Source organism: Calonectris borealis, chromosome 3 (assembly GCF_964195595.1).
Source record: "Calonectris borealis chromosome 3, bCalBor7.hap1.2, whole genome shotgun sequence".
Classification (NCBI taxonomy): domain Eukaryota; kingdom Metazoa; phylum Chordata; class Aves; order Procellariiformes; family Procellariidae; genus Calonectris; species Calonectris borealis.
In genome coordinates this window covers 123,230,312-123,256,988 of record NC_134314.1, presented here as the reverse complement: position 1 = coordinate 123,256,988, position 26,677 = coordinate 123,230,312, and the positions used below count along the sequence as shown (strand labels likewise).

Here is a 26,677-nt window from a genome sequence, read left to right as displayed (position 1 = left end):
GCTCTGAGCATGAGTTTGTGGTACCACCAAGAGCAGCTTTTGGCTGGCTGCTTTGTGCCTCTGGAGCTGCACTGAGCTCAGGTGATCAGCTGGCCAGACCCAAGGCTATGCTCTCTTCCAGCCCCACCACATCCTTCCCAATGGACTAGAGGGTAGGAGGGCTCCGGGAGCTCTTGCAGCAGAGAGAAGCTGAGCTGAGGAGGAGCCGTAGCTGTTCTCCCACCAGCAGACCCAGCTAATCCTGTCCAGCAATCTAAGGGAGATAAGTGAGGTTCTTCCTGGCACTGGGGTCATGGTTTATCCTAGCATGAGGGCCAACAGGTAAAAAGGAGGAGTAGTGGTTATTGTGCAGCTCTTCCATCCATCAGCAGTTTCTGGGGGTACTTTTTTACCTTCCAGCTGTAATTATTCTTCATGATTCTCCTTCAGAATATCGTAAAAGCTTGTGTAACACTGAGGAAAAGGGCTGAGTTTTCAGAGATGAAGTTAATTTGAACATGATGACTTCACATCCCAGGAAGGAAGCTGCAGACCACTCTCTGCTCCCTGTGGCCAATTCAGTGCAACTGTGGAAGCAGCTGCCAGAGTTACATTGTTGAATTGACATAGCCATTAAAAAAAACAGATCAGTGGAGGGAAAGCTGTTGTTGCTTCACAAAGATGATGTGTGTGAAAGGTCTTAGGTGGAACTTTCCGAGATACCAGTTCAGTGCCCTGCTCTCAAAATAAATCATATACGTAAAAATTATCCTGTATAAAAAAAATCCTACATATAAAAAATAGCTTCAATAAGATGGTGATTCCCATCTGCCTGACTCTCTCTTGCATCTTCCTCTGAGGCAATTTGGCTTTTGTGAGAAGATGACTACTCAATTAAGCAGGCTCTGAGTAAGAATTTTTTGGGTCTTCTGCTCTGTCATGTTTTACATGACTGCTCTAATTTTGACAGCTCAGTGTTTCTACTAGCACTATTAAACCTGAGTTTATCTTTTTGTTGTCCTGAGGGGTACCTGCCCCCCCTTACCTTCTTCACCCGTGCTGGTTCCCTCTTTCTGAAACCATATTCTAAGTGAAGGAGTTTCTAATTTTAAGTGAGCAGAAAACTTGTAAAAGGGAGGAAAAAAATCATATAGATTGTCTCTTGAAGACAAAATTAATTATTCTAATAGAGATCAGCAGCTGACACCAAAATTTCTAGAGGAAGCTTGCCTTCAGTAGCAGCAGAGGTGAACATAAAGAGTTAAAAAAAATTTGTTTGGTCAGATCTGAGATATTGGATTCTCAAGACGGAGAAGAAAAGTCAAGATCATGAAAGTGTTTTGTTTCCTTTAAGTAATATTTCATTCACTGCTGCTTAGTGAGTTTTCAAGATCCTCTGTACCTTCTCTTGTTTGCCTCTCTAGGCCACCAGTTGAAGCATATTGAAATAAGAGATATGTTATTTTCTAAGCCCCCCCTCTTTAAGGAGGATAAAACTGTGCTGAGGACAGTCTGACTCTGACTCCAATAGCAGCATTTGAAGATCTTCAAATAGCTGAAATCTGTAAGACAAAGATAGGGAGAGCCAGCAGCAGGGGAAGGGCTCTGTAAGTAGGTCCCGGTGGGTCCCACTCCCTCACTGCAGTTGGAGAGACTCAGCTGGTCATGCAGAGTGTCTTTCTCAAGTGGGTCCCACAGCTGGGATGAGGGTTAGCCCAGGCACTCCGTGCCGGTTCCTCTGACGGACATAGTGTCCGTCACATAGCCTGGCTGCAGTGTGGGAGCTGCACGGGCACCGTAGCGGCTGAGCCGAAATGCAAGCTCACGAGGCTGGCCAGCCCCAGCCCTCCTGGCTTACACAAGTGTTGCATCTTCTGCTTGGGTGGGCCTGAATCAATACTGACAGCAAGTGTATTCCTGCTGCTGGCTGGAGCAAGCCTGACCGCATGTCCTGCTTTGGTCCAATGTAAAGCATTAAAAATAACAGCCATAGGAGCCTTATTTTGATTTACATACAAACAGTAGCAGAGTATGTCACAGTGCGGGGTCTAATTCACTTGTCCTGAGCATGGCAAAATAGCTCAGAAGGAAAATAAATTCAGATAAATGTACTGTGTCTAAAAAAAACCTTAGCCGCCAGCACCTTCTGTTGCTGCTGGAGTCAAGAGCCAGACTCCCAGCAGTACGAGGGTCTGAGTTTGCATGCTGCAAACTACAGCGTATGATGCAGAGCACCGATTGCTTTTCCAGGACTCGCCTGAAGAGAGGAGGGAGGTTTAGCAACTCATGTTTGTGCACAGCAAAGGGAGTGTACTGGCACTTCTTTATGCCGGGAGGAGGTGGTGCCATGAGTGGGCGAGGGGGCAGAAGCAGCCTCTGTTTCTAAAATAGTGAAGAGTTAGGTGACTCCAAATACCTGGATCCAAATATCCCCCCGTTTTAAGAGGGCACATGTCATAAAATCATAAGTAAATTTTAAGTCCATGTATTGCAAATAACTTGCACTTGGAAAAACAGTGATAAATGAACCCAACAAGGATGCACTTGCTGAGAAATGAGCAGCTTAAAGTTATAGAAATGTGGAACTGATCTGTGTGGGAAACACGGGTCATATCCTCAGCTTATATCAATTAGCACGGGCTCATTTTGCTTAGTGTCCTGTCAGGTATGATTTGGCTGATTATATTTTTAGAAAAGCGAGTTTTTGTCAAAATCTGTTTCTCCTTATCCAATACAGGGTGACGGGATACAAATGTTATGGTATTACTGTAGATGCTGTATGTATTATAGAAGGGAACACATAATGCTTTCAAAAAATTGATCAGTACTCAGGATATTAGAAATACCATACTGGAAGTATTCCCTTTAGTGTCTGTGTTAGCACATTTTAAAATGCATCTGTTAAAGGGATACTTTGGAATAGATGCAAACAGAGACTCACACAACAGAAGTTTATAAATAATATATGCAAAAAACATTTGAGGGAACATTCCTAATATTCCATATTTCAGAAAAATAAGCTATTGAGACTATTTAAACATTTGCTAGCATTTTGCACTCTGACTGGGAGCCTTTCTGAAGATTGAATGTTTTGCAGGTTGAATATCCTTTTATCCTTAGCAGGAATCCTTCCAAAATGTCTGAGCCTTATTAATAAGGTAGTGTGGAGAAGTGTCGTATGGCAAGCGATGCATGTCATGATTTACTTAAGCAGTTTTGAAGGTTAGGGATCTTGCAGTCCAAAACGCTTAGCAATAATAACGGCCAGTAGTCTCTCAGGAAGTATAGTAGAGTTTGTTAATCATAAAATACTTTGTTAATCCAAATTCAATATGCTTTGAATGAAAGCAAAGACAACATGAAGACAGTTTTCTAAGTGAATGTGGTTTTTTTAGGCAGCAAAGTTCAGCGGATCCATATAACGAGAGCCAAGTTTTCATAAGCGGGTGCTTAGGGATGAGTACAGAGAAATGTGTGGTGTTGTACCCTGACCCATGCTCGTGCTTGTTTGCATCCTGCAAAGAAAAAGAGCCGCTGCTTACCCCAGACATTGGGATTGCAGCAAAAAGGCTTTTGTGTGAGTAAAGATAACCTGCCATAATCAAAGGGGAAACACAGGAAAAAGTGAAGTGAAAAAAGAGAGACATGATGTCACTTTGCTGACTCCATTTGGATTTTCAGAACCTTCAGCACTAGCCAAATTCTTCTGTTATTAACATATATTTCCCATTGGTTCCAGCAGGAGCTGAGAAATCTTACGGATTTCAACAGAGGCAATGTTAATACCTTGTGGAGTATTTATGATTGCTCCAGCTCATGTATCAAACAGAAGGGGTTTTCTGTTACAGTTTTTGGTGGAAGGTAGAAAAGTAGACAATGCTATTTAGTGAAGCAAACCAAAACGTGTAGTTCCCAGCATAAAAACTAGACACAGAACCACAGAGACAATAAAATGATTACAGTGCTCTGCATTATATTATATGCCAGTCTGGATGAAGTATTTATATAACCCCCATTAGTGAAGAATCTTTAGCGTAAATGAACTTATTGCCTCCTTAAAAAGCAAGTGAATTCCCTTCAAGAAATCCAGGAAGGTCTTCTCAGGAAGTCTGCTAGAAAGCAGGAAACTGCATCCATTTTCTTCACATCTAAAACAAGCACTAAGCCATTCTTCCATTACTTTTACCTCTCTGCTGCGAGAAATTTGTATCCATGTGACTGGAATCAAACCTGTTGCAGCAGATGAAGACACCCTGGCTGGATATCCTTCCCTGAATACAACTGGACTTCTTTGTTGGTTTGGCGGGTTTTTTGTGGGTTTTTTTAATACTTCCTGAGTTTGCGAAAAGCTGAGTTTTCCTTGTTTATTTTTAGATTTATATTATGTCATTGTTGGAAACTGGTAGTTTAATTAGATTTCTCCCTACATAAGGCAGTATCACATCAGGAAGTTTAACTGACCAACTCAGTGCGGTGATTAGTGTATTAAATTTGAGACCGAGTGATGGTACCGTTAGTGACTGTGCAGGAGATTTGTTTTATCTTGTATTAAACTGCATTGCATGTTATGAGAAAATGTGATCTTGCTGTCCTGAGTTGCCTCGGAATTTCACGTTGCTTGTCAAAGGATAACAAAGTCTTTTAGAACTAAGCCATTTTATTTTATTTTATTTTATTTTATGTATCCGATGCTGTCTATCAGAAGTTTTCGAAATGGCTTCAGTTCAGTCATTTCTCCTCACTCACAGCAGTTTAACTGAGGGCAGAATCTGAACCATGACATTGACTCTGCCCGAGTTATTTCCATTATGTTCTTATGTTTTTTGCATGCCTTTAAGTGTTATTCCTCTCAGTCAAGGGTAAAAGATGCTGTTAACTCAAATTATTATTAGATTATTTGTATTTATTCCCGAGGCCCAAAATTACTTCCCTTTTTTCATGTTCTTGTGCTGTCACAGCTGGACAGCTGGCCGGTAACTCATCGGTGGAGATGTATCGGCAAGTGCTTTTGTCAGGCTGCCGCTGTGTGGAGCTGGACTGCTGGAAAGGACGAACAGCTGAAGAAGAGCCGGTCATTACACACGGATTCACTATGACAACTGAAATATCCTTCAAGGTACAGCAACACGGCACACTGGTGTAGTTGGCTTTAGCTGGGGTGGTTTCTTTCACATAAAATGCGTCACACATACATGGCGAGAATATTACTGCAAAGGTGGAAGGGAAGAAGAATGTGAGGGCAAAAAGATGTTTTAAGAGGAGATTTCGGAGCACGTGTAGAATCATTGGAAGAGAAGAGTTGCAGCATTTGGACCTTGCACAGCAAGAGGTTCTTGGTGATCGTGGCAGTCAGAGGAAAAGGGATTATATGGTGTAATAACCTGTGCCATCTGGGGACTGGGCTCAGTGCCCAGGTACATACTCCAGTAAATCTCACGAAGGGGGAGAAACAGAGTAGACCACTGTAGGGCTGAAGGACCAGGTATTGCCACCACAACTGGCTTTACACAGTGTAAAATGGGTCTGCGGATGGGTCTGGAACCAGGAGGATGGGGAGGAAGGACTGGTTTGTGTTACAGCTCCATAGCATGGGGCAGGGAGGAGAGCTGCGTTTGAAGGCCACAAGGGTTTGAACAGCAGTAAGCGATGCGTCAATATATTCTTTTCTCTTCTCTGCCTGGTGAGTGGGAGTGGGAGACAGAAGTGCTGAACTGAGGTCGGAAACAGCAGCTATTGTGGAAATCTCTACAATTTGCAAGCCTTTAAATTCCCGTGAGCAGAGAATAGGCTACTCGTGCCCAGTTGGGCAGGTCCTATCCACAGGGACCAGACACTCATCATTCTATTAACTATTTAAAAAATGAGTAACGGTGTGTTTAATGTTACCCTTATCCCTGATACTTGGAATTAGAGTTGAAGCACTGGAGGATGAAAAAGAAAAATTAGTATCTTTGGAGAGTGTGACGGGATATTTGTGCCATTCAAACCCTAAACATATCATCTGTATTTCTGAATTTCATCTTCCATTTCTTTTTTCTATAACAAGAGGTAGATACTATAGCCTTAGCAATAATCTTAAATTACTATCTTCTTGTTATTCTTAAAGATGTTTTTGATCCAAGGTGTTAGAGGAGCAGGATGGAAGTGTTTTCCTATAGTATTAAGCTTGGTAGTCAGCACAGCTTATAATGATACATCAGGGTATCATTTTTGAAGTGTGAAGAAATAATTCTTGTTTATCTGAGGCATGAACTCGCCATGGAAATACATTTCTAGATTTACCTGTGTGCAAGAAGACGTGGTAAAATATTCATTACTGAATCTGGTTATGTTACAGGTGTTAGGTGCGGCTTCTTTACTAGCTACAGCTTTGAAGCATGTCTCCCACATTTGAAGCATGAGTTGTTGGGGTTTTTTTTGTCTTCTAGTGCCTGCCTTTAATAAAAAAAAGCAAGCAATACTGCCACACGGACAAAGCACCAAATTTCACTCGCACCAAAACTCTCTTTTTTTCAATTTGTTTTCTCTAACTCTTCACTGATTGAGTTAATCAGGAAAACGTAAAACACAACCTTCCTGCATGTTTGTTATCAACTTCCCAGTTATGTTTATACGAAGCCAATTATGTTTATATGCGTAGAATTTGATTGCTGGAAGTCCTTTAATTAAGCAAGATAGCTCTCAAGTCCTTTGGTCATGAGCAGGAATTTAAAACAAAGTTAATCTGATTCTTAAAAGGATCGTTAGCAGGAATGAGCATTATCCCTGGTTATTAGATGTTCAACCCTAGGCATTGTGTTTGCAGGAGAGATATTGGAAGGTATTTTAAACCTACTCAGGAATATTTCATCTGTCACTCTTCAGGACAAATATTTTTTCTTCACGCAGAAAAATGTGAAAACGTATCAACTGCTGGTTTGTTTTCAACACTGAAAGTGTGCTGCTTGGCTGAGGAGGAGCAAAATGGTAGTGAAATAAAGTGTCAGAAGTGTGTGAATCAATTCAGAGTGATCACTGGGTCTTGAATGCTGAATCATTTATCAGCTCACGCTTTTGGCGTGACCATGGCACACAGTTCTTCTCTTCAGACTGTCAGTTTTCACTGCCTGAGATAGGCTTTCTGAAGTGCGGAGACAGAAGCAATATATACTCCCCGTCCGTATGTTGCTGGGGTTTTTGTGGGGTTTTTTGTTTGGTTGGTTTTTACCTTGCTTCATGAAATACAGAAATCAGTAAGGTTTTTCTCAGCTGCAGACTGTGAGCTGCTGCCAGGGGGAGATCTTATAGGGAACCAGCAATATTTTTCATGCTATAGCCAGGAATCTCTGCATGTGTACTTTATATATACCTTGGAGACCTGTTTCAGGTGAGTCATTCTGCAGCCAGAGTAAAGTATGGAACTTACCGTGTTGTTCCTCGCTGACCATAGAGAATTTGCATTTAGGTTTGAATGCAGTGTAAGACTGAATCCCCAGCATAGCTGTTTCTCCACTGAACCAATGCCTGAGCTTCTCACCCTCAGATTTCATCAGTGTAATCCTGATTTTTACTCTTTCAGGTTATTTTCCCCACGCATGCCAGATTCCATCCCTTTTTGCTGTTGAGAAGGCAGTTGAAAATAAATTTGTGGGTTTACTCCACAGCTTGAGCAGTGTGTAGGAGCAAGAAAGGCCTCAGGACTGCTTTCAGCAGTACCTTTCATATCCAACCTCCAGTGTTCTTAAGCCCTGCATGATGCTCCATAACCAAGGGGAGGGTGCAGGTGGGTGGAGACCAAGCCAGTGCTAATGATCTGGGTGGAGAGCATCAAAATGGGAGGACTCAGTACTTGTAACCTGATTCTCAGCTGTTGCCTCGTAATGGCAAAATTGCCTTAGATGCTTTTGAGAATCCCACTGGTTCTGAACAGCGTTAAGGTGGTACCAGCACTTACTGGAGCTGGAAAGAAACTCTGCAGCAGGAATCACTCCATCATGCGTTCCCCCATGGGAGAACCGCTGCTGTGAAACTGCAGCTTCCTACCTGCCTTCACCCAGCCTTCTGCACCATTTATATTCTTTCAATAAATGCTTTGCCTTTCTGCTTTCTTTAAAGACTAGTAGTGGTCTTAGTTGAAGCACGTGAATGGTTAGTGATATGTGACGCATTTAAATATTGGGTGATTGCAGTTTATTAAATATAGTCATTCACCACCTGTGTGTGCTGAGAGAGCTAGTTTCTCATCTTGTAAGAGATACTACAACAATTTGTGCATGTGCTGTGTTTTTTTCTTCTTACATGAAGACTGTAAATTTTATTTGTATCCTAGCTCATATCAGCAAATCTTGAGATGGCTTGTGCTTCCCTTCCAGCCCTGGATTCTGCAACCCAACATCAGAAGAATGTACCAGAAGCTCAGCTTTCATTTTAGGAAGTGGATTTCTTACTGTTATGCTTCTCAATTGAGCTTTTAAAAGTACAGAAAATGAACAAAAGGAATCCCCAGAGGAGGCTTGTTTAAAATAAATAAGTCTTTTATGTTTTGGTCATCCTGATGTTTTGGGAGGGAACAGGCTTATGGGTTCTTATAAACTCCAGAGTTTGACAGCAATGCATATGGAAAGTCTTCAGTGTTTTATAAGTTCTTTTGAAAAAAGACTTGTGTTCCAATAGGGAAACATTGAATAATTTGTAACAGTGAGTACATTACTGTATTGTGCACCCCACTAAAATTAGTATTATCAAATGATTCCTCTACTAGATTTATAGTTGCCATTTTCCATCAGAGCTGAAAGGAAACTTCTACAGAATTTTCAGTTTCTGAGCCCTCTGTTTGATGATTACTACGCAGCCAGCTGTTTTAACTGAGTAATGTGGGTTTTTTGGTTTTCTTTCTTTCTTTTGCCTTAAAGGGATTTCTCTCATCAAAAAAGAGGGAACAAAAACTTATGAGTCAGAGTAACTAAGGATTTTATGGATACGTGCTTGCGCTGATGATGTTTAGAAGATACATATTTGTCAGAGCATGTTTATTGTTATGCAAAATAGTTCATGAAAGTCATAGCTTCAGGCATGGAACAACTCCACACAAAGAGCAAGTTTTACATTTAAACTATTGATTTAGGCAGACATAAGTCATTTCTTGAGAAATGCGGTGCTTGAGGCTCATCAGACATTTTGGAGATTTGATTACAGTTCAGGTTGAAAAATTTGGTTGCTGCAAAAGCACATCCAGAGCTTTCTGGGATGTGTAGAATGGAAGGTCTGATTTCAGGCAGTTTGGGTATGATTTCAGACCTCTTTGGGTCTTTTCTGTCTTCAAAGACCAAAACGCTGTTTCTTTAGAGACATAAATTTGTAACTGTATGTATTTTCATTCTTTAGGAAGTTATAGAAGCTATTGCTGAATGTGCATTTAAGACATCGCCCTTTCCAATCCTCCTTTCCTTTGAAAATCATGTGGATTCGTAAGTAATTACCATGTTTTCCTGTATGGTGTTATATTTTTTTATAAGGTCTAAGCACAGAATTATGTGTGCACTTTTGGCAGTTTTGTTATATGACGTGATCAACAGCTCTTACCTCCAAAAAACTTGTATCAGTCTAAGTAACCAAGATGAACAGAATGAATCAGGCATGTTCTTAAAAACCTTCTTGAATTAGAACCTTTTGTATGAAAGAGAAAGTTTGAATAATTGTGAGACAAATTGTGTTAAGTTTACAGTCTCAGTATGTCCTGCTGGAATGTAGGGGTACTTCATCAAAGAAAAAGCAGCAATATTTCACCTGCTTATGACCCTATTCTGCGCTATAAGCATATTGCGTGCACAGAATTTGGTTCTGTTTCTCATGTGTTAGAAGTAGGGGCCAGAACCATCGACTAGCTAGGATTGTGAAATAGGTGGTATGGATGGCCAGGAACTGTTACGTTTCTGCCAAAAAATACCACTTTACCTAAGCTGTTTTCTTTTTCTTTTTCTTTTCTTTTTTTTTAGTTACAAAGAAAGGAAAACTTTTCTGTGGAAGAAAAGAAAAAATATGTGAGAACAGTTCTAAATTTGTCCTAGTGATCTATTTTTTATTATTATTGGTTTTTTAGTTCTGATTTTTCTTTTTTTAAGTTTGACATTAATTTTGGTTTTGAATATAGAGACCACATGGTTCAAAGTAGGGTGACATTGACACATAAGATGTGCCTTAACTTCAGTTGCCTTTTCCCCTTTTGTTTTCTGCTGTGAAAACATTTTCAGCACTTCTGGTGCCAGTTTGGACTGAGAAACTTTTTTTTTTTTTTTAGTGTGAAATAAAAAGTAATCTTTGGGGCAGCTATGAATGATTTAATACAAATCAGAAAAGATGTTGGCACTTTCACTTCTTGAAGAGGAAAAGGGTGGGGGCTAACTGCTTTTCCATTGTTTTAGGAAGAACATTCTCGTCATAAGGGAAGGAACTGGTAGAAGAAGCTATGTAAGAATGTTTTTAAGAACAGATGTGACAATACTGATCAAAAATGATGTAGGTAGAAAAATGTAAAATCTGAGGGCTGACTTACACTACCTGTATACCTTGCAGCATAGGTTTACACTACCTTTTGTGGGCAAATATCTGCTTGCTCTGCGCACATATAAAGGCTATTGGTTATGATTCAAACAGCTACCTGTTAAATCATGCTTAGTTAGTTCTGTCTTCCTCTGAAAGACCACACGGATACTGTATTTAATTTCCTTCTCTAATCGGTCCCCTCACTCCTTTCTTTTTGGTGTAAGTTATATCACTTTGGATTTGCTTATGCTCACCTATGCTGTAGGTTTTAACTCACAATGCTTTTCTCAGTGCTTCTAAATGCAACCTCTGGTCTTTAGAAAAGAGCTCAACCATCATTCTTCAATGTATTATATTTTGTATTCATTCTTCTGTATTTGTTAAAATATACATTCACTGTGTTACTATAAGGCAGAGAAAAAGCAACATCCAATTTATTTTAACCAGAAGGGTTACATTTTTCTTCCTTTAAAGTCATTAAGACTTAAATCTTCAACTTTCCAGGGCGATCTGTTCTATTTTAGGAAGGTAAAGAAGTAAAAAAATGTATAAAATAAATTCCTGTCAGATGTAAATTACGTACAAAAGTGGCTTTAAAACTACAAGGTGAAACACTGTCAAAATTAAAGGTGGTGTGGTGCTGCACGAATATGTCAAAAAGGGAACAGTTACTGCTGTGTTACTCTGATCTTTACAGTTTGCCCCACAGAACCAATTGGACCTTTCTCTCCAGAAAACTTCAGTCGTGTATTATTTGATGCCCTTTTCCATGCATTGCTATGACATAGGTTTTTAGCAAAGCAAGTCTGCAAAAACAGTATCAAGTATTTTCTCTTTCTAAGGCTTTATTGCTATTTATTATTTTCTGCTGCAGTAAATCATCAGACTTAATGTGTATGATTTCTAATTTTGCTTTGGCTGAAAATAATTTCTAGTTATTTTACCGACTGCTACAATTATCCCTTCATTTCTTCACTAGTTGCTAGAGAAATCTGCAATTAGTCATGCCACTCACAGAAACCTTCACCTAATTTCATGGAATGCTCCTTTTGTCTTTTTCATTTATTTGGAATGTTGTTTTACTCCTAGGACTTAAAGATGGACTTTGCCCTAAGTATTAACAAAAAATGCTAAGTGTTTTTATAGAATTGCTGTCAAACAAATCCTATGACGTCAGTTCCTACTTTTGGGTGACCAAATTTTTCTTCCGATTTTCAAGTTACAAGAGTCAGTATTCATGCGTGAAATGCTGGTCCCGTACAAATCAGCAGAAATTTTGGCATTTGCTTAAACAGAAATACGGTTTTAGCCTGTTTCATGGCTTTGAAACGTACTGCGATTATCAGGGGTAAATAAGTTTTACGTCGCCACCATACATATGACAGTGTTAATCACCATTGGACTTAAAATGCAATTTTTTTTCCTTCTGATTTATGTTCCTGAGAATATTTTTAACACTTTTTGGCAGCTAGGGAACAAATCACTTATAAGCACATGGTGTTAATCATCTCATTTTGCTTTCTTTCAATGTTTTTCCTAGAAGGACTCCTCTCTAATATCTTTATAGCATGGGAAGAATTTTCATTTCCTTTACTATTAACGCCACTATGTAGCATATTCATTCTTGCCTGGCTTTATACAATAAAAGGTTTAGAAAAACAGGCAAGCATATAACTTTTAGAATATGTAAAATATTATGTATGTCATCATTTATACTGGTCAAAACGTGCACACTGAAAGAAGACAGTTCTAAGAAAAGATCTGGTTCTATCAAAAAATAGAAAAGTGCCCTGAAAATGTTGAAAAGACCTCAAGAAGACCTTGACGTTTGAAACTGGGCTTGCAAGAAGATAAGCAATCTGCAAATCTGAAAGCAGACACTCTATAATTAGAAATGCACTGATGACATAGCAAAAAGGTTAAGTGATCCTTGAGCAGTATCCATGTAAGATTGCTTCCAAGATTAAATTTAATTACAGTTATTCATATTGCTCATTTCTTGCTGGAATTGTTATTTCAAATATTAATAGGATTTTTATCACTTTTTCTTCTTACACTTTAAATTATTTTAGACTTTTCTGGGAAGCATCTGTGTCTTTGTCTTACAGAGAACAAGTATCTCTGCAGAAGCGATAATAATATAATGTTCGGAGCAGTAGTCGTGCAGTAGTGCCAAAGAGCCCCTGTGATTGACCTTCATAATAGGCATAATACAAACACAGTAAAACAAAGTGCAGGCAATACAATAATGGTAATGAAAACATTTCTTAATATTCTTTATATTTCCATATCTCCAGGTATCTTGTTCCCACTTTATCTTCCCTTGCCCTGGCACATTTTGGGGGCATATATAATTAGTCTACATGCTACCTGTCCATGTCTGCACAGTGAAAATCATAAAGCAGATAAAGTCAGCTCTTTTGAGGCAATCAATTTTCGTTACAATACATGAATGCTGAGAGAATTTCCAATAACAGTAGATATGGACCAGGAAATACCTGCTTTTTTGTTCCATAACACAAATGGAGAAATATGTTGATGTAGAAAAGTTGGTATTTCAATCTGTTGCTCTGGTTCACAATTTTGAAAGAAGGGAAAATAAAAAGAAACTGATACTCCAACTTTTAAAATACTACAATAGTAATACATAATCTATACTATTACTACTGATCTATCTCTTGAAACTATATATATATAAAAAAGAGAGAGAGAGAACACACAAAAAATACCACTCGATTAAATGCTGGTACTCCTATATATTTTATATTCATTCTTAGGAGCTTTTAAAAATATCTGTGCATATAGTCCAGTTGAGAAAGACAAGTAATTTTGTAATGTCAAGATTTTCCTACTTTGGCCTTGTCTACTACTGCAAGATTTTTTTATAGTATTAAAAACCATTAGTTTTTCACATGATTTTCCTTTTCCTTCTTTCTGCCTCTGGCATGCAATTGGAATTTATACGCTACACCAAAATAATGTTACATTACATTTTTCTCTTTTGCAAAAATGAAAGTTCTCACTGTGCTCTCTTTGAGGTAAACATGTAATTAAACACAGAAGATCAGAAGAATTTGTTCTAGCTGTGGTGATAGATGGAAAATTATTAGATTTAAGTCTTGCGTATTTTTTTTGGATTCCTATCGAGAGTTCTTTTTGGAGTTGATGTGCCCATTTAAAAATGCTGATGTCGCATCTAATTACTACGATTTCAATAATTGTGCTCTTTTGATTCAAGGAGATGTCCTTTGAACTTTCTGGGTCCTAAGAGCATGGGTCTGTTCAAAATACACACTGGTGGAGAAGACTGAAATAAAATTCACTATAATGACCCCTAGACCTATAGTAAACACCCAGTCTGTCTGCTTGCTAGTGAGGTGCCTTCATTTTCCTTGGTAGCTGGCGGTTAGAAATAGCTAACGCGCTGTTGTAGCCTGATCTATTCTTCCCATCACCTTCTCCCTTGCGGGTTCTTAGTTCCACTGCCTCGCTTGTCTTCATCTTAATTTTCCATCCTCAGCTAAAAGTGGCTTTTAGCTTTTTGCAGAGATGGCTGCATGCAGAAGAAAGCGTTAATAAAATGCTGTAGTGATTTAAACTGCATGCAGCGCTTGGATAGTTTTGTGGAATAATTTAAAGCCTCCTCACAATATGTTTTGTCAATGACTGAGCTAATGACCGCTTCACCCCAAATCTGCTTTAAGGGACATCCAGAATGCTGATCTCAGGGAAATTACGTTTTCTGATTCAAATGCCACCCAGCCTTTATCTCAGCTCTGGTTTGGCCTTGCTGACCCCAGGAAGAGCTCCAGTGCCAGGTGCTCAGCTGGTAGCTAATGACAAACTGGACACAGCGGTTGTTGTACTCTCAGTTTGCAAGAGAAAAATGAGCACTCCTTTTTTTTTTTCCTATATACCCAGCTCTATTTTGTCATGAAAAATAGCTCCATGGTAACATAAACGCTTATACCATTTGTGTATCTTCCATGATATGCAGATCAAATTAACAGTAGTTGAGGAAGTTATATTAAGCAATATAAACCTGTCCTTTAATCAAGACTTCTCAAGAGAGTATCAAAAAAGGAAACTTTTAAAGATACCTAAGCTCAGATGTTACAGATTTTAAACAGGCACATAAAACAAAAATACACAGTCATCTAAAATTAGAGTGACTGTAGCACGGAGCTGCATTTTAAGATGATTTGAGTAACATTTCTGAGTAGTATAACCTATCTTCAGTCCTAAAACTCCTGTCACTGATATGCAGGAATTATTTCATTCTTTGGTTGCACTTTGGGAAAATCAATTATAAGTAGAGTTTACTGAGGTTCAATTTACTTCTAGAGGATGTCATGAAAACCGCTGAAGTAATTTACTATGGTAAAATTTGACACTCTATCTGATTTTAAATAAAATGTAAGAATTTTTAGAAAAGGAATCTGACCACGTACCCAAACAAGCTAAAATGATCATTGAGCAGCTCCACGTAGCAGCTTGTTGTTATATCCAGATCCCCACTAAGGTGGCTGTCCTGATATATTGGTCCCAGTTACATACACATAACATGCATGCGGTATGTAATTATATGTGTATAAAATGCATGTTACACCAGCACTTATTACAGCAATTCTCCAAATTGACATAATACATCTTAGCAGTAGCACAATTACATCTACGCAATGACTTCTGCCAGTGAGGATATGTCAAGGGAAATACTTCCGAGTGAGCTGGCGAGAGCAGTGCAAGCTTTTGGTGCAAACCCAGCCCAGGAGGTCTGCAGATGGGTCCGTGCTTTGTCGTGGAGCACAGTGCAGAGGTGCAGCTGCAGCTCCGGGCAGGGCTGTGGCTGGGCGGGCTGACACGCTGCACAGGCACAGCACCCACCTCACACGGGCTAACAAAAAGGGTGGGAAGGTGGGCTGCATTTTAGCAGAAAATCTGCAGTAAAACTAACTGCATTTTAGAAAGCTGCAGTAAAACTAGCTGCTTCTCTACCAGTGCTTATAACTGATGCAGCTTTGCTGGTTTTGAGACCCAAGTAATGCCTTCTGCCCCTTCTTCTGTATGGCTGTGCCTTACAGACATGCTGAATGAGGCGATAGGTACCCTTGGCTTGGGAAATTTAGCAGAGACACCTGCACAGGAGACTGCTTTCTGTGTAACTGTTCTGGGTTTTATGCCTTAGGTCAGGTATGACAAAAAGAGAAGGTCATCCAAATGGGGTCGGGGGCTGCGTGTGTGAGAAGAATGCCAGGCGTGTGTATAAAGTAACATAAGGAGGAAAATATTTAAACTTTGAATAAAAATGCTGCCTAAAACAGGCAAATTCATATAACGGTTATTTCCCTAAAGGTAACAACTGACAGCCTCCTTTTTTCATTTTCTACTAAGTGCACGGGAAAATATCTCTCAGTGTTAAAAGTTCAGTTTCACTATTATTCAGTTGACTAGTGCCTTTACTTCACGTATGATCCTTTTGATAAGCTCTATCAGAGGAATCAGAATAATTGCATGATATATCTAGGTCTCTCTGAAAAATTCACAGCAATTGGATCAGGAAATTGTATCTAGTTTAGGGATATTAGATATTCCATTACTGCTGCTTTCACTCTGTAGCATTAGTAGGACTCATTTATTTCTTTCTTTTTTCCCCTTTAGCCCTAAACAACAGGCAAAAATGGCAGAGTACTGCAGATTAATATTTGGAGATGCATTGCTTATGGATCCATTGGAAAAATACCCGGTAATATGGTTTGGTATTTATCAAAGCACAAATATCTGTGTGAATATTTAAGTGTTTCAGTCCTGTGTCATTCTTCATATATGGCCTTTCAAAACAGAGTCTAAAGGAGGGGTTTAAACAATGTGAGCTGTTGGTGACTTAAGCATGTAATTTCTGATGCAGAGATTGTTCTGATACAGTGAATTGTAATCTTCTAAATGCAATTGATTCTCATAGCTGCCATTTTATAATGTAGGCTTTCATATTTGAACTAATACTTATTTCGGTTATTACTGTAGACATTTCATAAAGCATTTTTCTTTTCTTCTTAAGGTGCCCTCAGTAGCCCTGTTTTGTTTAATATCGAGGTTACCTCTTGTGCAAAATACATTTCATTTTAATAGGGCTTATAGAGGTTACAAAATTATCTTGCGCCATGTGGGCCCTAAGAAATTGCCATAAGCTTGTTTCTTTTGTTGTTGTTGTAACGAATTTCTTTTCCTTTTTCTGCAAGCTTGAACCTGGGGTTCCTCTTCCAAGCCCTATGGATTTAATGTACAAAATTCTGGTGAAGAATAAAAAGAAGTCGCATAAGTCTGCAGATGGAAGTGCAAAAAAGAAGCTCTCAGAGCAAGCTTCCAACACATGCAGTGATACGTCTAGTATGTTTGAACCTTCCTCCCCCGGAGCAGGTATGAATTGAATCTACAAATATATTTTTCCCTAAAACACAAATGCTTAATTACAGCTATAATTCAATCCATTTACATTGCTCTAGCAAGGTAAAGGTACGCCAGTGTACCTTACTCAGTAGGAAGCAATGCTACGTGTCAGTGATCCAGGAGTCTGTGAAGGCTCGTGGCTGAGGAATCACTTACAGAGTGACCTAAAGCTCAGTGATGTGTACTAACATATATCTACACTGCTTAGGAAGTAGAGCGAGCTGCCGACTCCTTCACCCTTGGGTGCCTTTTCTATGTGCCCAGACCCAATACCAAATACAAATGTTTTCTTTTTTCTGTTGCCTCTGAGATGTGCCTACCATTTGGTGCCCTTTCAGACTTGGCCCATTGCACAGGAGAACTGCAGTGGTTCTGCAGTGTCTTAAGATTTAGGGTAATTGTGAATGAGGTAGTTCTTCCTCAGGCAGGCGAGGCTCAACCTGCTGTTGTCTTGCATTAGTTGGGAACAGGTCACAGACCTCTATGCAAAGTGCTATAAGATGTTCTTCTGTTCCAGAGATGGAAACAAGCAAAAATAATACTGCAAACAAATATTTGTTACCAGCAGGAATTGTAGGGAATGTAGCCAATGGAAAGCAGTGTATTACATTTGACTTGTTCATTATTAGCAGAATTTTTAAAATCAGAAATTAAATAGAAAAGTTACTGTAATTTAATGCATATATTCTGGTAATGCCTATGGGATCTGCAGGGGACCATTGTGAGTGTTGGTATGCAAAAATTAGTAAGAGATGGTCTTTGTTCTGAAGAGCTTAAAACCTAACTAGAAAAGACAAAGAGAAGTGCAGAGAAAAATATAAAGTAAGGATATGTTCTAAAACACAAGAGCAGATTAGCAGCAGGATAAACAACAAAATCTGTGTATCTGGATTCCCAGCCCAGTATCTGTTCCCTGCACAAGAATTTCTTGTTATTATTAGGACTGAAATTTGGGATTTCTAAAAGGGTAGACATTTATGCCCCAGTAGTGGAATACTTACAGAGCAAGTTGAAAGCTCTGCTGCAGTATAAGTTCATTACTATTTGCCATTAAGAAACTTTTTTCCATTGGTTGTAATTTTTTCTAAACTCTGATTAATTGAGCTGAAATTTTTCATGCTGGCAGTTTGCCTCAAGCTGAACTAAAAAAAAAAAAATAATCCTGCTGTATTTGTGGATAACATTGTTTATCCCATTAGAAGCAAAGAAAGAGTTTTCAGCTATTGTGGTAAGAAACTTTGAAAAGGGCATGGCTTTGGAGTAGGGCTTGGATTTCAAAGGAAGATTCATCCTGGTGTTGGGAATGATTTAATACTGTTTTCTTGATTTGCTTTAGACAAATCCCAAGCAACACAAAAATAAGTGTGTGTATGCCGACTGACTCCTTTCCAACACTTGAAATCAACCCTGGGTTCCCAACTCTACATTTTTGTTGCCAGCACATAGTGAGAACCCAGTTTTGCTTTCTGAGTGCCTGCTCTGCGTAGAGGGTAACAGCTTTGTCTTTCAGGAGCCTCTCTGTGAGCTTTTATAAGAAAAGACCTGGGCTGTGAATCTAGATGTTGGTGATGATGCAAGGCAGGGGGCTCAGTCCCATAATAGGGTGTGTCATTTTACAAATTAACTGTGAATATTATGGCTGTATTACCTATATAACAACCTCTGTTAACTGTAGATTGTGAAGATGCACACTTACAAATTAGGAAATGCTAGAACTGAGATTGCAAAATTGATGTGGTCACTTGGTTCATCTGTGTGACTGCCGAAATATATTACTTGTAATCCTTCTGTCAGCCATTGTTTCTGCTTTAGGGCCTATGCCTCTTTTGGAGAATGCAGTTAGTCAATATTTTTTCTCTCTGTCATTCAATACTTGATCCTAGATGTGGCATCCTCATCTTGCAGTGAATTTCTGTGGGGGTATCCAGGCTGCATATGAGTACTTGACAAACAGCAGTGAATTTATCTGAACAATACTGGAACAGGCTGCCCAGGGAAGTGGTTGAGTCACCATCCCTGGAAGTATTTAAAAGCTGTGTAGATGTGGCGCTTAGGGACATGATTTAGTGGGCGTGGTGGTGTTGGGTTGACGGTTGGACTGGATGATCTTAGAGGTCTTTTCCAACCTTAATGATTCTATGATTCTGTGATCCTATTCTATACCTGTGGTAAGTGAAATAATATTAAGCAAATTTTATCTAAGGACAGCCGAGTCTGAGAGACCTTAAGAACAGTTTAGGGGTGACTGATGCGGAACATCCAGGATCTGATTTTTCAAGAATACTTCGAATTTTTAAGTATTCAGAGCACAGCTCCAGAGATTTCAGCTACAGCTTACAGCTATGAGCACGCAGCATTTCTGTAAATCAGAGGCCAGATTTCTGTCTGTCAACATTTAAAAAAAAAATTATTCAGCATTTTATAAGACCGCTGTGGCAAGACCCAGCGAAGAGCATGGTTCCATGGGGCGGTGCTCAACAGTCACCATGACATCCTTCTTTTCACTGCCTCGTTCCTTATGTGCATCTCAATATCGACAACATGTAATGCTGGAGCACTGCAAGCATTATGCTCCTCTATGCCCAGTACCAATTTCTTTCATGAGCATGAAAGGAGTAATGCAATTAAAGACTAAAGGGAGCCTTATTCTTAACATTTCTTAACATGAAGTGTTTCAATACTCCAACCTTAATATAATCTTTACATTTAGCAAGCAGGGCATATTATTCAAATAACTCTATTGTATTGTATAGCTCCTGTCAGAATTACTGCTGATCTCCAGGAGAAAGTTGTGCTGATTTAGCCTTCTTGAGATTTTAAATGAGTTTTTTCACAGCAGTGCAAAAAATATGGAGATTCGTACTTCAGTTGATAGCAAGCTTCACTGTGTCTTACGCTGCTTGAGGTCAGATTTAAACCCAAATAAACCACCCTTTTGATATATTTATAAAACATATCATATAAAAGCTAGGTGGTGGTGATACAGTAGCAATAATTAAAAAAACAATTCTGAAACGAGCTTTGCAGAATGGCTTGCAAGATGTTCATGAAACTGATGTAAAAAGTAACTTCAGTAGGGTATAGTATCTGTCAATGGAAAAAGCTTTCCCTAAAGGTACAGCAAAGCTGGCAAAGCAGGAAAAGAATTTCTGAGATAACACTTGTGAGGTAGATTGTAATTTTGGTAAACAAGCATCTTACACCTGGTTCTTTTAGCACAATGAATGGAAGTAAATAAGCAAGATTTTCAAAGAAGTTAGATTACACTGCAAAAAGAACAGTGGCAGTTCTGCAGGTACATACATTTTATTGAAAGTAGGCCTATACTGGAAGTAGCCAAAACTTGCCAATTGAACCGTATTTAAATTTTCGAGCAAATTGTTAATTCTCACTGATAGGATGACATTTTTGTCAGAGTAGTGGGTGCTGCAGGGAAAGAGTCACAGGAAAACAGAGAGAGAGGGTAGAATTGGCTCCATCATTTCATGATGAGTAAATAGAAAACTGGATAAAAAGTTTTAGGCTCAGTGTATGTAAATGTATTGGTACATTGCTGCTGCATGGCCCGCTGTTACAAAGTAAAATGTCCTAGCAAACTGAATAAAGTTCATTTTTTCCCTTTAAAAATCAGCAAGTGCTGATGTACAGCCTGTGGAAAAAACAAAAGGTGATTCACATCGCCCCCCCTCCCCAGATGCTTGTGGCTACCTAAAGTTATAGAGCTAACAAGCTGCGCCAGCAAGTACCACATTTATAATCCGTTCTGGCTGTTATTTTAAAGGGGTCTGAGAAAGCAGATTACCAAATTCCTCTGAATTTCAAGCGATGTATAACCTTTCGTTTTATTAGGCTCTGAATATCTGTCACGCTGCTGAGGCATGGTGAGAATGGATAATATTTAGCACTCTGCTTCCTCAACCCTTGGTAACAGGGATTTGGCTTGTCATTCCCAGCTCTCCTCTCCTAATCATCTTCCGTTCAGTATTACTGTGTTGAACCCCTCTGCCCATCAGTTGGGATTTGGCCTCCTTTGTCCACTTGTTACATTGCCCAATGAGCACTTTTATGCCTTCCCCACGCTGCCCCACTTGCTAGGGGCAGCTCCTTGAAAACATCCGTGAAACTGCCCCATTACTCCACTGAGAAGTTTCCTGTGCCCTTCTGCCTATGAGCGGTTGACACTATCTGTGTTATAACTTACCTATTGTGGTAGGGAGCAACATCTTTTTATTTCTTGATATTTTTCTGTCTGCCTCTGCCCATGGGCAGGTTCTTGTCTCATACTTGGAGGGCAAGCCCTTGGAGCAGGGCTCTATTTTCACTGTATTTGTGTGCCACATACCATGGAGAGGTCTTGTCCTGACCTGGGTTTTTAGTCCCATCTAAATGCAAATAATAATTATGCCATTACAGCTAGTTGTCCCTTAGACAAGCTCACATGTACATACTGGACTTGACCTGCAGCACAGCTGCATATGCCAGCCCACGTGCATTTCTGATACACAGTGTCTGTGCCCTCCTGGGAAGGGATAGGAGTGATGGCGCGGGGCTGATCCCACCACCAATGAGCATGGAGGCGTCCGCAGCACAGACACCTCCTCAGTCTGGCCAAGGCTTGCTCTGACTTTGTGTCCCAGCAGCGTAACGGGAAAAGAAGGCTGGTTTGAGCGTAGGACCATGCTGCTGGGTGAAAGGCAATGCAGATATAGTCAGACTTTCTAAAACACTTAATAATTTTTATTCTGTGTTTGCAGTCCTGTGTATTATTTGTCCTGGTTTTGCTATCTGATGCACAACTTGAAAATGAGATCTGATCTCCCTGGGAGTTTTCCTGTTAAATATTTTTAAATAAATGAATAATGTGTTGCGTACTTTCCTCCCTGGACACTTCTAGTAAGAACAAGCTAGCGTCTACCTGGTATCTCAGCAGTGCAAGTTGGCTGAAATCTGCCCGTGTCCCCCATTTTGTGGACTGTGCGAAGTGTTATTTTGCCAGCCTGGTTAAATCAATTGAGAGCTTCCCATCCAAAGATTGTCACTGCAAATCCTGTGAGAGCTCGGCTGGCTCTTTGCAATGCGTTGAGGTTCCCTGAGCCGTCCCTTGAGCCTGTTGAGCAATCATGTTATTTTCTTCAATGAAATGTTCAAGAAGAAATGCGTTCATGAATAAAAGCCTGACATTTCAACATCTGCATCTGGAAGGAAACGCAGCCTGGGTAGTCATCATTTGGTTGTGAAAGGCACACTCATTATTTAAATCATATGTGCTCTCCATGTTCGGAAGGGGCCCACTGGGCATGATTCAAGGCCTGCTGGAACAAAGAGGAGTTTCTTTATTGACTCAGTGGGCTTTGGATTAGACCCTAAATTGACAGGAGAAACTGAGACTGAATTACCATTCTCTGGAGAGTTTGGGAATGCTGCACAGTGGTTAGATTTTTGTGCTGCCAAAATAAAATTGCCACTGCTGAAGGAAGCTGAAAGGTTTGTGGAATAAAATCTTTAGGGAGAGTTGTCAATCCTATAGGTGTGGATAGGTGACTGCAGTATAAGTTAAACCTTCTTTTCCAGAGTCTTCTTAAGATGCACAGTGTATACTTTATGACAGCCAGACCCACAGGAGGAGTTAGTAAAGAGAAAGATAAGCTTGATATTCCTTAATGGTTTAATTTCTGGTGCAACCAAATCAAAACATTTTGGAGGCTAGGGGAGGCATTCGTTAATTAACAATAAAGAATCTGTGTCTTGCCCATAGGAATTTGATGAGTACACTGCAATTGGGAGCAAGGCATAAAATGTGTTTTATTTGGTCCCATTTACTCCATCAGTACATTTTCAGGGAAAGGATGAGCCTTATGCATCTTCTTCACATTATTTGATTTGCACTGCCCTCAGCCGGTGCATTTGAGCTACGCCACCGGAGTCCTAACAGTAAGGCACACCAAAGCAGTCCGTGAAGGGAACTGAAGTCAAGCTATTGCAGTTAGGCTCCTGTGCCAGCTCCTCCCAGCTGCGCTACCTCAGTACATGTACTGCGATACGTTCAGAACAGATGGATTTTGCTGAACAGCCCTTGATACCACAGCACGTGAGAATCTCATCAATTGTCATGCATGATTGCTTCACCCCGTGCATGCTGTTACATGTGCGCTTCCCGGAGGGGGTGAGGCATTCACTGAAAGTCCTGCAGGGATCCTGCAACAGAGAGGGAGTTTGAACTCACATCTCCCAAACCCTGGGGCTGTGCCCCAAGCATGGGAACATCTCTTCAGAGTAGTTTGTGATACTATACCCACACACCGCTTACACACACCACAACGCTGATACCTACCCCATGGTTTCCAAGCACTGAGCATCCAGCAGCTGCAAAGGAAGAGTTTTTGTTTGGTCGGGCAATAAGAACTTATCAATGCTGAAGGTGGATGAATCCTTCGAGGCAGTGTATTTGATTTGTGCTCTGACAAAAAGGACACGTATAATGTAGTCTCCTTTAAGCAGTGCTACTTGCACATCTTTCTCGAATTTATTGCTGGTAATTATAACTATTGCTTCAGCCAGTAATTATCTTCTGCTTAAAACTTTTCAGGAGAAGCAGAGATTGAGAGCGATGATGATGATGACTATGATGATGACTGTAAAAAGTCGTCGATGGATGAAGTAAGGGTGTAGATATGTTTCATGGTGATGGGTCGGTTCCAGCAGTTGTGGGTTGGCTTGTGTTATCAGGAATGGGACTACCATCTAGTGGAGAAAGGGAGGCAGAGCACTGGGAAACACACCACCAACTTCCTGAAGTTGGTTGTTAATTGGTTTGGAAGCACATCTTTGCTTTGTTTATTTATATTTTCATTTACTGAAGAATAAGAATTAATAGCACCACAGCTGATCTGTTTTAGACAACTACTTGTGGTGTATTTAGCATTGTTAGAAGAAAAACTTGACATCAAAAACTTAGAGCTGTATTTATTATTTATCCAACAGTACTGATAAATGTGCTCAGCAGTATGCACGTGTAAAGGTAATGCAGTCCCTTCCCTAGGAGCCAAGTAATAAGAATGATTACAACAGCAGTTTAATAAACATTTACATTTTATAGCAAATTTTCTTCTTTACTGTATGAGGCATTGTCTTCACTACGCCAGGATCAGTGAAAGATACCACTGTTGATAGAAAACTGGGCTTTGGTATTTGTGGCCTCTGATGGCCACCACGGACAGATCAAAACTGCAGCATTTTCCCTTCTCTGTCCTAGGGAACTGCTGGAAGTGAGGCTATGGCCACGGAAGAGATGTCTAACCTGGTGAACTACATTCAGCCTGTGAAATTTGAGTCATTTGAAGTATCAAAAAGTAAGTAAGCCTAAGCATGAGCAACATCTTGTACTGGAAATTACCTAGCAAGTGTTTGGAAGAAAGTTCTGGAGAAATGCTGCTTGGCTTCCTCTCAGTTAAATACAGGCACACGGACAGAAAATGTTCCCTTGTTATCCAGCCAAATAAATCCATATTTATTTTGAAACCTGTGTAGGTCTAAATATCAAACTTCATCAGCAGTAAACATGCTGCTATTTCAAAAACATTTTTGAAAATGTTGTACTTACATTGTCTTTGTTGTCCATGACTGAAGAGTAACTTAAGCAGTTTGAGAAAGGTGGTGACAAATATTCCTACGGATTGAGGCAAGTGCTTTATGTTTTGCCTTTGCTACTTTTATAGAGGATTCAGGGTCTGTCCTTCCCCGTATGCAAATTCAGTCTTTCCTGCCTCTGTGTATTGTATAGAAAAGGCCATAATTTCATCCCCTGCTGGCTTTTACAGAAGATGCCTTGCTAGGAGTGCACTCAGTGGCATCCTCAGTAAACACTGCAGCATCTTTTCCTTTCTTGGTGCAGAACCCCTTACTGTTTGCCTGCCCTTTTTCACTTTGATTTGACAGGTTTCAATATCCTCTTGGAGCTTTTTAGTTAAAGAACTGTATAGCATTTTAATTTATTATGGATTTGTGGAGGCCTTGGCAGAGGACAGGTAATTGATGCCGAAGTCCACATCTGTGTACAAGATTTTGCATTTACTCGTGATGAATAATAAACATATAAGAAGTTATCTACCTGTTCATTTGTATGTGGGTATTTATACAGACGTACATACGAGCATTCACAAAATCATGCAGAGGGCTATGCTTGTCCCCTATAGTAGTGTCCCTTTGGATGTTTATAATCTCCTCGAGCTCTAATGAGTGTTACAAGAACTCAGTGGGAAGGAGATATTCCTCCTGGAAAGGAAGCCATGTGAATCCTAGCAGGACAAGTTGATGCAGCTGTTATAAAATTGTCTTGTGTAGATTTCTTCTGTTCACATGCCTGTGCCTTTCCAAGTTTTGTCTTTTTTAAAGAACTGCTGATGTCCAGATTTTTTATCCTAAGTCTTGATGTGACCTTTGATGAATCATACTGTTTCTGTGAGCTCATAATGTTAAGGAACTAATATTTCTGGTGTTTGTGTCGAAAAAATCATTATGTGGTAAATGTGGCCAGTTCGTTAAAGCAGTGGCCTTACGTGGTAAATGTTGCTGGCTGGTTAAAGCAGCGGGCACTTTAGCATGACGTGTGGGTTCTGGTCTTAGTCCTGGCCTGGACTCACTGCTGGACCTTCATCAAATTCAGCGAAGATGAGCTGAATAAAGGAGGAGTTAGATGAGAATTGGTTTTTAAATTGCTGCCTATCCAATTGTTGCCCAGATTTTATTTTTGTTCACCTGATTTCGTTTCCCTAAGTGTAGAGCTCCATACTTGTCTTTTATAGAGTTTTGTTTCAGTGTTACAACATTTTTCTAATTTAATATTTTCTAATTCAGAATTTGTTTTGATTTGTGATCCTGGCCTCCACGGTGATAACAGTACCTCACTGCTTCTGTCATTCACACATTTTAAAAGTGCATTTTCTGGTCTCGCATCCAGCTTGTTAAGAGAAATATTGAATAACACTGGATCTGAACAGTCCCCTCATTGCCCTCACTAGATATGTTCCCTCTCTCTGACAGCAAGTAGCTGTAACTGTATTTTTTGAAGTTTTTCGGGCAGTTTTTCGATGAGTTGTTTGTCCACTCCATAGTGACTTCCTCCTGATAAGATAGCACAGTGTAATGTATCACGGGAGAGAAATGTCTCTCCTGCACAGTCTTTTCTTCAAAGGGCAGGTTTCTTAATCCTCTCCAGATACTACAAGGAAATAATTGTTCTTATTTTAATTAGGAGTTTGATTAAGCCCTGGACATTTAGTAACCGAATCATTTAACAGCTACCAGTTCTGGTTTCCTACAGATGCTCTACTTTAAGATAAGGTTGAGAGATACAGTATATTACTACAACAAATTCTAGCACCTGTGTTCTAAATAGAATAAAACCACTATATATGTGTGTTGCTAGTGCTATCCCATTAGTAAGGGGGAAGGATGGAATAAGAGTAATCTCAGTGCCTTTATAAGGAGCTGAGATGGAGGTGAGCTGGCTGGAACAGAGTCTGGAGAAGGAGAGGATATTGCTTGTTGGAAAGGAAGAGGAGTGGTAGGAGAGCAGCCTCTAGAGAATGGCAGGAATCCTTTGCCATTAGGAGATAAAAGCTATGAATAATGGCGTGATGGTTGCTAATTGGAAATAGGGACCTCAGTAAAGTCTGAGTCCCAGCTTTCCTAGAGGGAGAGAACCACTTTTGGAACACCACGGTCATCCTCTGAC

General features: G+C 39.8%; 1 protein-coding gene across 1 annotated transcript in view; it reads left to right on the top strand.

Moving 5' to 3' along the window:
* The window catches only part of PLCB1 (phospholipase C beta 1), a 405,965-nt gene that overhangs the window by 287,122 nt on the left and 92,166 nt on the right, over positions 1-26,677 (top strand). The window contains exons 11-16 of the mRNA XM_075147729.1: positions 4,938-5,095; positions 9,343-9,425; positions 16,159-16,243; positions 16,737-16,914; positions 23,531-23,601; positions 24,197-24,293. Of these exons, the coding sequence (XP_075003830.1) occupies positions 4,938-5,095; positions 9,343-9,425; positions 16,159-16,243; positions 16,737-16,914; positions 23,531-23,601; positions 24,197-24,293 (672 nt within the window). The remainder of the gene's footprint in view (positions 1-4,937; positions 5,096-9,342; positions 9,426-16,158; positions 16,244-16,736; positions 16,915-23,530; positions 23,602-24,196; positions 24,294-26,677) is intronic.